This window comes from Astatotilapia calliptera, chromosome 20, assembly GCF_900246225.1.
Source record: "Astatotilapia calliptera chromosome 20, fAstCal1.2, whole genome shotgun sequence".
NCBI lineage: Eukaryota > Metazoa > Chordata > Actinopteri > Cichliformes > Cichlidae > Astatotilapia > Astatotilapia calliptera.
Window position 1 is genome coordinate 22,284,036 of NC_039321.1, and position 13,733 is coordinate 22,297,768.

Consider the following 13,733-nt stretch of genomic DNA (forward strand, 5'->3'; position numbering starts at 1 on the left):
CGCGTTCGCTTCCGCGCGGGTAGCGACCGATGGCCAGCTGAAGCTTAAATCGCGTTACGACGAGCATTAAACCAAACGCACAACGAAGAGAAACGTAACCTGTCGACAAAACACTCAATTTCCCGAAATGACTTTCGACACCGGACTCCACCCCCTTTTTTACTCTCGCTCCAGCTTCACAGCAGCAGCAGCAGGTTATCGGCTTGCCCTGGAAGATTTGTGGGATGCTGCTGAACACACCCTTTACATTTCGCTGTCGCTTCGACTCAGCGTTGAGTCGGGGCAAATAAGGGGGCAAAACCTTCCCCCACTATGTGGCGTTGTACCGGCTGACTGCATCTGCTTCAGGTGACTAGAAACGTGGAGATGTCGCGTTGAGACAACCGCTGTAGCAACGCCACTAACACTAAGGGTTTATCCTCGAGGAACAACGTTACTGTCACGGCCCTGTAACATGACACCATAATTATATTTGATTTTCAGCTGCCGTATATCGCCTAGCTTGCTTGGGTGCTGTATGTAGCATGCTGTAATACTGTTTTTAGCATATCGTGCCTGCCTTCACCGTTTTCCCATCATCAGAAAGCTAATGGAGGGAAAGGTTTCTCAGATATGCAAGCCATCTAAAATATAGGTCCTAAACATTTTTTGCCCACTTTAAATGAATGGCGATCGCTCCTCTGATGTGTTGAAGGTAACTGTGATGGCACGGTCAAAACTGTCTCTGCCACTGGCCATTGTGGTGGTCCTCCATGTGCTGCTGGCGGGACTTGTCTATGCTGAGCCCGAGATGGACCCATACAAAATATTGGGAGTAACGAAGGGGGCAAGTCAGGCAGAGATCAAGAAGTTCTACAAGCGTCTTGCTAAAGAATGGTAAGTATTTCCTCACGACACTTCGGGCTTCAGGTTTTAAACCTCATTGTACTCTGAGCTAATAGAACTGATCTTCTCTAGGCATCCTGACAAAAACAAAGATCCGGGTGCTGAGGACATGTTTATAAAGATTACTAAATCTTATGAGGTTAGTTGGTTTTATAAATAATATTAATGGTGTGTTGCATATACAGATGAGGACAAAATGATTCCCAGGTTTTGTCAACATTTTCCCAAGCAAGAGATTATCAGCATGGCATTTCTAAAAATACTAGTTTTCTTAAGAAAACATAAATTATTTCCTAATGCACATAAGATTCGTATGACTTCATAAAACAAACAAACAAAGATTACCAGGGTCAACATTATTAACCTTCTGAAGAACTAACCTTTTTATTGAGTCATAGCACAAACCACTGCTGTGCAATGATATGCTTTAACTTTGTGATGCTCAAAGCTTGTAAAATCAAGTTAATACTGAGGCTTATCATCCAATTTACTCTTTCTGTGTGTGAAGTAAAATATTGTAAGCAACCAAAATACAAACTGAAATGTTTGGAAAAATTCTCATCCAGAGTGCTAATATTTTTGTCCTCATCTGCATTGAAGTAAAACTTGAATTAGGTGGTGTGAGTCAGTAAAAGCTAATAATATATTTATATTTGTTCTACCGCAAATCCAGATCCTGTCCAATGAGGAAAAACGTGCCAATTACGACCGTTACGGGCAGATGGATGATACTCAGCCATATGGCAACACTCACTATGGCCATCGCCACGATAGCTTTTACTTCGACGAGTCCTTCTTCAACTTTCCCTTTAACAGCAAGAATCACAGAGACTTTGCTGACAGCAAGTACACATTACACTTTAACCAGTACGTTAATGACGTTGTGCCTGACAGCTACAAGAGACCGTACCTGATAAAGATCACCTCCGACTGGTGCTTCAGCTGCATCCATATTGAGCCCGTCTGGAAGGAAGTGGTGCAAGAGATGGAGAGCCTAGGTTTGGAGTGAACCTATAAATCATCCAGAATTATCATGCATCCCCTTCCTGATGTGTAAATGTATAGAGTGAGTAATGATGTGTGTTTTCTTGGTATCCTGTTTATGCAGGTGTTGGAGTAGGTGTGGTGGATGTAGGCTATGAGAGACGGTTAGCCAATCACCTCGGTGCTCACCGCACTCCATCGATACTCGGAGTCATCAATGGCAAAGTGACATTTTTCCATTATGCTGTTGCGAAGGAGCACCTGAGGCAATTTGTAGAAGATCTGCTTCCTCAGAGACTTGTGGAGCGGGTAAATGTCTGCAGGTCTTGCAAAAATGAAAAAACAAACAAACAAAAAAACGACATTGCATCGTGAGGGATTTTTAGACTACATTTATTAAAAAGGATTTGTTTTCTAAACTACAGGTAACTGACAAGAATGACCTGCAGTTCTTGAACAGCTGGCACGAGCTCAATAAGCCTCATGTGCTTCTGTTCGACCAAGTGCCTGCTGTTCCTCTGCTATATAAAGTAAGTGTTTGCTCATTTTTATGCTACATGTAACTGAAGTGCATCAACATACCAATCACTTATCTTTGCATCTACACAGTTGGCAGCTTTTGCTTATAAGGACTACTTGCAGTTTGGCTATGTGGACCAGGGCCTTTCAGAGACTGCTAATCTGCAAAAACAGTTTAATATTAACACTTATGCTCCAACAATGCTCGTCTTCAAAGAGAACATTGACAAGCCGGCTGACATTATACAGGTAAATTAAAACAATACTTGAAATAAAGTAGTGCTGTGTGATACTGCGATTTTTGCTATGGCGCCAATACCAATATCAGTACTTTTAACCTAAAAAACACAATTCAGTACACTATATAGTGAATTTACAGGATATTGTGCTAGCATCCATCCAATGCCACTATTGGTATTGATACTATTAACATTTAGGATCAATCCGATCATCTCTAAAATAAAGTAATTCCTTTATTTAGTTTCTTAAACCACTGTGAACTTCATGCAAAAAACTTGATTAAAATGTCTCTTCACTCTGTTTTTTTTTCTTCTTGACAGGCAAAAGGAATGAAAAAGCAAATTATTGACGAGTTCATGTCAAACAACAAGTTTCTCCTCGCACCACGGCTGGTCAATCAGAAGCTCTTTGATGAGCTTTGTCCTGTCAAACAGTTTCATAGACGCAGGAAGTAGGAAAACATCTGTTTACTCCTGATGACTCTAAGCAAGTTCACCGGTTTTGTTGCAAAATCATATTTTTGTCATTCACAGTAACGTCTCTCCTCCTTTCAGATATTGTGTCCTGCTGATCACGGGTGATGAAGAGATCTTTTCCTTTGGGAATCAGGCGTTTCTCTCATTTGCTTCTACCAATACCAGGGAAGTTGTGAGGTTTGCCTATGTCTACCAACGGCTACAGCAACCGCTTTGTGACATCCTCACACAAAACAAGGACAGTGTGCAGTCGCAACCACAGGTAGAGTGTCATATATTGTATTGAGAGTGTAGTGTCCTGTTGTAAGCTATACCTTTTTATAAATTCTTTTCTTGGGTTCCCATCCCCCATCTTCTTTTGGATGTGTTGGGGTGTGTGTTCAGGTGGTTATCCTTGAGCGACGTAATGCTGCAGGAAAAGCATTTTTCAAGCCAGTTACCGCCTGGAACGGCAGTGAGGAAGACAAGCAGTGTCTTCAAGAGGAGCTGGAGCGACTACAGAAGGACCCATCCATTCTCATCCATGACGCCATGCTGCCTGAACTCAACAATGAGTTTGCCTCTGTATGTTCTCTTTGAGTGGAAATCATGGGTATCAATCATAGATTGTATCTAAAGATGGATGTAGCCTCTATGCTTGAAAAGTGAAACCAGTGCAGAAATGCCTGAAAACTGCAGCTTTTTTAATGACCAGCAGGGGGCGACTGATTGGAAGTCTAATTATATGGAAGCCTTTGAGAAAACAACATTACTTCTAACTTAATTTATGACATCAGTAAATACTTCCCTCATGAGTTTGTGGTCTCGATTTTCAGTTTCAAGCATTTTTTTAAAAAAGCGTGATGTTTGTCTTGTAAATAACATTCTGTGAAAAACACAAGTTGAAACAGGATGTATTTTCACACGTGGCTATGATAGGAGAGTGTAATTTCCTAGGTTTTCAGAAGGTAACAAAGAGATTTCTAATTTAATGGATGATATTACCTTAACTACGTTCATCTTTCACTTACAATTTAAAGTCTGAACCCTGCAATCTGCAAAGATTCCTGTTTACCAACCATCAGTTCTACCAAGCCCTGTTAATGCTTTTGTTCTGTAGATGTTTATAATCCGATGGATCTATGCATCTTATGATTACCTCTCTGAAGTCATTGATGATATTCTGCATAACAACTGGTAAGTAGAACAAACTTTTATTTTTTATGAACAGAAGTTGTTGAAGTTTTGAACTGCTACTACGGCAGTGTTTAATTTGCAAACAGTGCACCCCGTACGTTCTCTTTCTGATACGGAGGAGTACACATTAGCGATTTAAATACACTGTGTCTCATTGATGACTTGCAGGCGTGAGATGATGCCCCTTCTGTCCCTCATCTTCTCTGCCTTGTTCATCTTGTTTGGGACCGTGGTCATTCAGGCCTTCAGGTTGGCTGATTTAATGTACACATTTTTTGTTTCTGTAATTTCAACAGTACAAAGAAAACCAGGAGGAAGGGGTGGGGGGTGGGGGGGGGGGGGGGGGGGGGGGGTAAAGCAGCAATGCTGTTAATCTCTGCTATTCCTGTTCATGACTTTTGGAATTTCTCTCCGTGTTTTTTCAGTGACTCGAGTGATGATAAGCAGACAAAACCAAAGGCAAAAGATGGAACAAAAGCAGAAAATGGGTCATCAGGGAGCAGTAGTACATCAAGGCAAGACTATAATTTTTCCTCTGTTGCTTGTGGGAGCGAAATGCACGAAAAATGTTTTTCAGCTCTGCGTTTTTTTTCTGTGGATTTTAGTCGGCCTCCCAAGAAGAATTTTGTGGAGGTGACTGAGTTGACAGATATCACCTACATGAGCAACCTGGTGAAGCTGAGGCCAGGACACATGAACATAGTGCTAGTGCTCACTGATGCCTCCAAGAACATCCTCCTTAGCAAGTTTGCCAAGGAGGTCTATTCTTTCACTGGGTAAAACAAACATTCACTCTGGAGTAACTTAAATCCAGTGTATGTGTGAGTTTCTTTTGTGTGTTTATCATATTTCTAAATCTTGTTTGCACCCTCCTAGGAGCCTGACACTACATTTCTCCTTCCTGAATCTTGACAAGCACAGCGAGTGGATGAACACACTGCTGGAGTACACCCAAGATGCAATGCAGATTGATGCCGATGACGACGAAGGGGCAAACCGCAAGATGGACTACACCGGCTACGTGCTGGCACTTAACGGTCATAAAAAGTACCTGTGTCTGTTTAAACCCGTCTACACCGGGGAAGACCTTGACAGCAAGTCGTCCGAGGATGAAGGAGCCGCCTCTGGGGGGAGGTCCAGGTCCAGGTCCCGCGATGACCACCCACCACGTAAATCCAACCGAGCTCGCAGCATATCCACCCTACAGATCCACCACAAACTGGACCGCCTGGGGTTGTGGATGGAAAGGCTGATGGAAGGCACTTTGCCTCGTTACTACATCCCAGCCTGGCCAGGACTTGACAAAATCACCCCCAATAAATAGATGGCAGGTGAAAGACTTAGTATTTATCTACTGTAACACTGAAATGGTTTCATTCATTACTGAAGATTTTTTTCTTTTTGCACTTGAGATATATATTAAGTACAGATTTTTCCTAAGTTGGGCCAAAATTATAAACTTGGCTTTAGTCTAACTACTGTGGAGGAGGCCTTTTAGCGTACCTCCAGTACTCGTTGCATGCTGTATTTTTTTTTTAAACTGCTGTTAGTCATATTTTTATTCAGGCAAATGCTGCTTCAGCCTTGTGAAGAGGAAACAGAATCACTGTGGTAACGTCTACAATCTGGATTTCATGGCCATAAATCATATTTACTCACACTATGAAAGAGGCCGATAGAAGCCTTAGAGTCAGGTTATAGTCTGTCAGAGCTAGTTCGCAAGACGCTCCAGGACTTCTACAGGCTTGGACTCAGTTATACACCTAAAATGTGGCACAAATAGTAGTGTAACAGATTAAATTAGGAAAGCTGTAGAGAGAAGCTCAATGTCAGCTGCCCAACTGCAGCGTCACATTTCACTTCTGCAAAGTTAGACAAACGGGGGAAGGAGTTTGAAACTTTCACTGATGAATACTGTGAAAAGAGATGCGTCAACCCAACATTAAACATCTTTGCATTTGTATGCATCTCACTCATAAGTTTATACATTATCTCCATCGTGCTGACTATTCCTGTGCAATATACATGTCATGACAATGCCTTTTACCCTGGACCTCGAGGCATGCTCCTTTTTTTTCTTGTCGCTTTTTTGTTATGGGGTTATTGATACACACAATATTTATTCAACAACCTTGGCCTACTTAGAAATCTTAGCCAGTAGCTTTATGTAGCAAACATAATAAACAGGCTCTCCGTTTCATCTTCTGAATGTTTTCCAACTGGCTGAGGCTGACTAACATGCCATCTTAAATTACATACCCAACTGAAAGTGGAACTTAGGTTATGCTTGCCTAGTTTATACATTTTGTTTTGTTCACATTCAATGTAAAAAAAAAACTGTTACAATACTTTTGTTGGTACATAGTGATGTGAATATTGCACATAACCATGTTATCTATACGACGTGTATTTTAAAAATGACTTTGTTTGAAAGATACAGTGAATGTTTTACACTACTGAGACTACAGTTACTTGTTTTTGATTAAGTAAAAAAGTGTCAGCTGTCATAAGATGTTTCAGGTGGTCTTTAATACTGTATTTATCCTCTTGTTAGTAGTAATTAAATGCATTATGTTTATGGATTAAAAGTCATTGTAATGTGTTGAGAGATTAGTTTATATTCCAGTTTAATGATCTGGGAGTACAGTTGCCCCAGGGGCTTCTTCTGCTGTAGCTGGGGGGAAGTAGATAGATTAGCTTATCAAATGCAAGAATCAATGAAATTTATGAATTATTTAAATAGCTACCAAAACCCCCCCAAAAAAAACCCAAGTTGTTTGCTAATAGTGCGCATAAACTGGTGAAATTTGTTTCTAGCCTATCACAGGCAGGAAGTGATGTACGCCTTGGACAGGTCCGACATTCATACTTATGGGCAATTTATAATCACAAAGTAACCTGACCCCACTAACTGAATGTCTTTGGACTATGGCAGGAAGCTGAGGTATCTGTGTGCAAGCTGCACACAGAAAGGCCCTGGGCGCTTGGTGGATTTGAACCTGGACCTTCTTGCTGCGAGGGAAAAGTAGATAAAATTCTGAAGAAAGGCTCTCTTCTGTTTTGTATTCATTGACTGTGTTTAGGCTTGGTTAGGCTAAATGAAAGATAATGGTCTTGTTAAAAAACAGGGTTTCTACAATTTTAAACACACCTTAGAGGGTGTGTTTGGCAGAAGGTTTTGAAGGCATACTTTCAAGTGCATGTTTGAACTGGAAAATTTCATAATGCTTTTAAATCAGGTAAATCTAATATTAATATAATAATAGTTTCCATGTTGCATCACTTGGTTATAAATTATTATTTGTTTCATTTCAACAGGGAGCTTGGGCTTAATGTGGGCTACTGTATTAACAATCAGATTTCCCACATAACACAGCCTTTCATGAATGAACAGTGGTTGAGATAAGCAACAAACATGCATGCACACAGCAACAGGCATATGTGTAAGAAACTGGAAAATATTAACAGCGTATGCACTGTTTCACAGTGGATCGTGGCATGTTGAAGTGTTTCTGCTCTCTCTCATAGCACTCCTGTTACATTCAGGTAAATCTATGCATAGAAACAGAGAAACACACTCCTCACTCTAGTAGTCAGCCAAGAGGGAGGAGCCAGCGGTATCTCATGTGGCAAGGTAGTATTGGAATATGAAAATAACCATCTGTCAGATCTGTTGAGGTCATCTAATCCCTTTCCAGCAGATGTTTTTGCATGTCAGCAGGTGTGGTTCTGAATATGGATATCTAACATTGGCCTTCATTTCAACAGGGAGCATGCCAGGAAATAAAGTTAGTAGATATGAATTCTATGTAACATACCTTCTTTTTGCACATTAACAAGTCTCACTCTGCTTGCCATTAGAATGAATACAGGCTTAAGACTTCTATCCTTTCCTTACAGGATATGGGAGAGTTCTCAAACATGCTTTAATGCGGTTTCATACAAAAATACACACTTCCAGATACATTATTTTAACTTTCTAAAAGTTTATCTGACATTTAACCTTGTTTCCCCTGAGCTGCGTTGTTGAGAGCAACAGGGGGATTAGCTCAAATGGTAGAGCGCTCGCTTAGCATGCGAGAGGTAGCGGGATCGATGCCCGCATCCTCCAAAATGTTTTTGACTATAGTCAAAATTGTGGCTATTTAATTGAGCGTATCCAGATTAAAATTTGATAAACTGTGCAGTCCCAGCTCCATCAAATGATCACTTCTGACCGAAGGTCTTGCAAGACTTTGAACTGGAGGTGGATCTTACATGAAGGGTGACCCGACAACCCGTTTTAAAGCAATTTTAACTTTTCAAAAATATTCGAGTAAAGCTAGTTACTCTTACAGCTTTTGTGTGGTCATGGAAAGTCACATTTCCCATCTTTTTTTCCCCCCTGGGCACTACATCAAGTAGTAATCAATAATCCCTGAATCCTCGAATCCTTAAATAATATCCTCAGTAAGTTACAAAAACAGTGCATTTCTGTTGCATGGTGCGGTTGAAGCATTCAGAATGCCTAACCAGCTTAATGCACTTTTAAACTTTTAATTATACACTTTTGTAATCATACCGAGCAGCATTTGAAAGTTATTCAGCAATAGCTTTCAGGTCCCCTCTAACAGCTGTGCCAGCACTCCCCGAGTCCGTATAATTGCCACTTCGCATATTTCACAGTGTGCCATAAGAACTCTTTATGCTACAAAATATGTGAGTTATTAGTAAATGGGAAAAACTTAACATCTAATTGTGTTTTAGTTTGCTTTGTTGTCTAAATGAGCCTCTTAAGCATCAGTGTTAAACCTTTAAATAACATCACACACTGCAGTAGGGTATATTAGGGACACTGTGTGCACATTTCTTTCGAACAGTGAATCCATGACGCTGTGTCATGACAATGTCAGTCATTATGAAGAATATGACACAAGCACAGGAACTACTGATTAGAAGTGGAACGCTTGTTAAGTTAATGTGCATGTGTAGAGCAAAAATGCCAGTTCTGCCTTTTTGGCGCGTCTCATATTTGAACAGTTTCAAATGCGCATTTTACAGACAGATCCGCTGTGCTTTATTTATAATATGCATACGTACAATGGAATTAAAATGTATCAGGGTTTTGTAGTGTTCAGTTCATCATCGGGTCACAACACGCAGTATCAAGTAGGGGGGATTAGCTCAAATGGTAGAGCGCTCGCTTAGCATGCGAGAGGTAGCGGGATCGATGCCCGCATCCTCCATACGCATTATTCTTTACAAATAAAAGCAAAGATTTTCCGCTGACACGGTCGTCTTACTCCGCTATCATTATGTTATGGTAATTAAAACTTGTATAAACGGTGGTATCTTAACTTTGACCAGGTAGGTCACCCAGTCCCTAAGAAGACCGAAGACCTCAGGCCACACATCTGCGCGTACATCCCAGAAGGAGAAGGGCCCCTGGCATGTTAACAGTTTTGATGCTATCATGCTAAAATGATGGCAGTTAAAATGACTGACTTATCAGACAGCTGAAAGACAAAGTCTTACAAATGAAAGGCAGTACTTGGAAAAAATATCCTATGAAAACATGTTTCTTTTTTTACAATTATATGAGCGCATGATAGTTTATCATTACCATTAGCAGTTTACTATTTACCGCTGAAGACAGACATGTTTTGTTTATGTTTTACAGAAATAATAAAAGGACCAAAAAAAGAAGAAGAACAAAGAAATCACCAGGGCCATATTATGAATAGGAAAATGTCGTTTGTGTAAAAAAGGACTTCAGAAGGAAACCATTTCAGTGGTTAAATGCCGGTAATTTAGTTTTTAGGTTTGTTGTTGTTGTTGTTGTTTTTAGAAGTTTAGAAGAATGCCACACACGCAGACACTCGCTCCTTAATCAGCTGCGCACATATTCAGCTCACAGATCACGCGATCCCTTACTAATAAAAGTTGTCTAACGTGATAAATTGCTTAAACAAGGAAATTACAAATGTGGTTGCAAAGTTAAAAACAATTAGTTACTTTTTAAAAAATGATTCACAACCTGAATAGGTAATAAAGCAATAGATCTTTCAGCCCAATTCTATTTTTTCTGCATAATCCATCATATAAAATGTAATCAAATGAAAAAGTCTCTTTTTGAAACTAGTTTTATTAGTTTTAATCTTTTAACTTTACCCATGAAGCAAACATTAAATTATATGCAACATTCTCTGACTGGAAGAAATTTGTTTAACATTTAAACCTATTTTCTGCATATTCCAGCATATAAATTACATTTTTTTTTCTGTGCTAGTGCAAGGTAAGTCCAAATAACATAAAAATGAATGCTGTTTCATCTCACTCACATCTGTCTGGTGTTGTGTTCATGTTTGGCTTCGCAACATTTGGTTGTATTCAGTCGTACATGTTTTGTGGAAATTCCTTCTGTCAGTTTATTTTGTTTTTACAGTCAGTGATTAAATTCTTTATATAATTTTCTCTCATTTCCTACATGAATATAATTAGCACAAATCCACAGACGGCCTGTCATATTTTCCGTCACAAGATGGCACCACACACCGAGTCAAATCAACTTCCTGTCAGTACGCAGTTTCCAAGAGACTGGAAGAACTATTCTCTAAGATACATAAAATTAAACGTAAATGATGTGAAGATTATATTTAAAAAAATTAATTGCAAAGTGTGTGTGTGTGTGTGGGGCAGAATATTTTACTGGTACAGGAAGGAAAAGCCCATACTATGTATTTATTGTTTTGTTTTTGTTTTTGTCTTGATAGAGTTTTATTAATTGCAGTTTGCTTATGGTTATGTTATCTTATATTTATCTAATATAAAGAAGTTTCATGTGCTACATGGTCTCTTGTCTTTTTTTTTTGATCCATTGGTGTTTTTTGAACCAGACAGGTGCATAACACTGTGCTGTTTGTGTGCTACAATACAGTCTTGGCAGGCATAGCAACAGTAACTAAGGGCGAGGTTTATCATCTGATCATGCATGTCTCTTGTGATCTTCCTCTCTCTTGCTTACTTGTGCTCTCTGGCCCTCTGTATTGAGCTAATGCTATCAATACAGGCTTTAAGGTCATCCGTCAACATTTTCCTGTATGCTGGTTTGATTATCTGGTACAAAAAAAAGTAAGTGGAAGTGGAATCACACTGTGTGTCTCGTTGCTCTTATTAGTACGCTTTTTTATCTTATCTTTTCTTTAATGCAGAAGTTGGTGATCACTTGAGCTGGATTTCTTATGAGGTCATGTGTTTATATTTTTATTTAAAGTAATAATGACTCAAAGGGAAGTCACTCCCTTCCTCTTAGAGTAGGCGTGTGTGTGTGTGTGTGTGTGTATGTGTGTGTGTACATTTGGGCAAGTGACGAGCCTATGTTCAGTTTTAATTAGTGGAGACTCGTTGACTGTATCCTGTGTTTGTGCATCTGTTCCTGTTTGTGTGTGTTAATGTGTTTTCAGTTATATGGCATCAATAGGACCAGAAAGTGAAAGCTCATCCCTAAACCAAACGTGTTACATGAATGGTAAAAATCAAGTTATGAGTTACGCTTTGAAGGATGAATTTATTCTTATTCTCGACACTCAGAGATACCAGCTCCGACTGATTGTACTGCTAGATTTGTTGGCTTGACATTTAGGCTTTGACTGCACAGTTTGCTAACTGAATGAAATCACTGATTGTATAAAAATGTTTTCTACAGTCACTGCTTGGAATACAGGTAGCTCTTTTACTGTAAATGTAGTCATGTGAAAAAGAAGGTGCACCCCGTTTCAATCCTATGGTTTTACATATCAGGACATAAAACAATTACTAGTATGCTATCTGGTCTTCAGCAGGTCTTAAAATCAGGTAAATATGACCTCAGATGAACAGAATCACATGACATAGTACCCTGTGCCATTATTTATTTAACAAAATGCAGAAGGACTGAGTGGAAAATTAAGTTCACTCTCAATGCTACCGTAGGAATTAAGAGGATAAGTAGGAGCAACGTGCTGTTAATAAAATACACTCGACTACCTGATCACCAGCAAGTGTGAGCACCTTTGCAAACACAGAAGTTTTGGTACTTTGCTAGTCTGCAGCATTCAGGTGTGTGTTAACAAATTGCGAAGGAGAGACAACAGCAACGGCCAGCAATAAAGAAAAGAAACTGTTGCTGCCCATCAGTCTAGGAGTGTCATAAGTTCATTTACAAACAATCCATCAGAAAACATTCAAGACAGCTGCCAATTTTTTTAGGAGTGGCTATGTCAGGAAATTCGATGATCTGATGAACTTGTTGTAAATGCACATTATATCGAAGTGTAAGCATGTATGCCCACTCTGTTGGAAGTGAATGGTATAATGGTGCAGCATGGTGGTCTGGTTAAATAATTAAATAAATTTGTAATCATACCGAGCGACATTTAAAAGTTATTCAGCAGTATCTTTGAGTCCTCTGTAACAGCTGTGCCAGCACTCCCCACTTTGCTACAAAATATGTGAGTTATTAGTAAATAAAAAAAAATATATATATCTCATTGTGTTTTAGTTTGGTTGGAATCTAAATATGCCTCGTCACAAATGACTAAACATCACACACTGCAATATGCATTTGTGACAATCAGATCCGCCGTGATTTATTCAAGTAATGTATTTATTTATGTGCACAAGTAGATTACTGAAATAAATCAGTTTGTGTTCAGGTCATCATCGTCTTGTAACGTCATCACATGGTCCTGTTTTTATTGTTTTTAACTTATGTGCATACATACACTTGAACATTACCTGTGTCACGACAAAAGGGGGGGTTAGCTCAAATGGTAGAAACAGATCCCCTGTGATTGAAGTAATGGTTTTACTTATGTGCATACATACATGAACGTAACCTGTGGCATTGCAAAGAAGGGGGATTAGCTCAAGTGGTAGAGCGCTTGCTTAGCATGCGAGAGGTAGCGGGATCGATGCCCGCATCCTCCACACGCTTTGATCTTTCTAAAATGAAAACATTCCACTGTTATATGTTATGGTAACATAGACATAATCTTTATGTCTATGGAAAATGAAACTTGTATAAACTGTAGTATCTTAACTCTGATCAGGAAGATTAGGCGCTCCCCAAGAGTACCAAAGACCTGAGGCCACACATCAGTACATCCATCCCAGAAGGTGAAGTGGGGAGGCCCCAATACATTCAGCTATTATAGTTCTCTATCGTTATTTTATAGTAAATGAAACTTGTATAAACCGTGGTATCTTAACTGTGACCAAGAAGATTAGGCAGTCCCCAAGAGTACCGAAGAGCTGTGTGAAGTTCCCTCCTGCTTCAAACGCTCCACCATCATCCCTATTCCCAAGAAACCCACCATCACAGGACTGAATGACTACAGACCTGTCGCCTTGACGTCTGTGGTCATCAAATCCTTCGAATGACTGGTGTTAGCCCATCTGAAGGTCATTACAGGCCACCAGCTGGACCCTCCGCAG

General features: G+C 39.7%; 1 protein-coding gene and 3 non-coding genes across 5 annotated transcripts; all 4 read left to right on the plus strand.

Moving 5' to 3' along the window:
• Positions 1 to 179: 179 nt before the first annotated feature.
• Positions 180 to 6,787, plus strand: LOC113013427 (dnaJ homolog subfamily C member 16). 2 transcript variants are annotated; one of them, XM_026154312.1, is made up of 15 exons: positions 180 to 348; positions 695 to 876; positions 958 to 1,024; positions 1,559 to 1,883; positions 1,994 to 2,178; positions 2,295 to 2,399; positions 2,479 to 2,637; positions 2,949 to 3,079; positions 3,183 to 3,366; positions 3,489 to 3,668; positions 4,204 to 4,280; positions 4,449 to 4,529; positions 4,706 to 4,795; positions 4,886 to 5,056; positions 5,157 to 6,787. In XM_026154312.1, the coding sequence occupies exons 2-15, from the start codon at positions 704 to 706 to the stop codon at positions 5,602 to 5,604; spliced, it is 2,376 nt and encodes a 791-aa protein (XP_026010097.1). In that variant the 5' UTR covers positions 180 to 348; positions 695 to 703; the 3' UTR covers positions 5,605 to 6,787. The 2 variants fall into 2 exon arrangements, with proteins under 2 accessions (XP_026010097.1, XP_026010096.1); XM_026154311.1 differs by having other exon boundaries at positions 180 to 876.
• Positions 6,788 to 8,318: 1,531 nt separating this feature from the next.
• On the plus strand, positions 8,319 to 8,391 carry trnaa-agc (transfer RNA alanine (anticodon AGC)). Its single transcript has one exon. It is a non-coding gene; the product is annotated as a tRNA-Ala (tRNA).
• Positions 8,392 to 9,432: 1,041 nt separating this feature from the next.
• trnaa-agc (transfer RNA alanine (anticodon AGC)) lies at positions 9,433 to 9,505 on the plus strand. The gene has a single exon. It is a non-coding gene; the product is annotated as a tRNA-Ala (tRNA).
• A 3,648-nt stretch (positions 9,506 to 13,153) lies between these two features.
• Positions 13,154 to 13,226, plus strand: trnaa-agc (transfer RNA alanine (anticodon AGC)). Its single transcript has one exon. It is a non-coding gene; the product is annotated as a tRNA-Ala (tRNA).
• Positions 13,227 to 13,733: the final 507 nt, after the last annotated feature.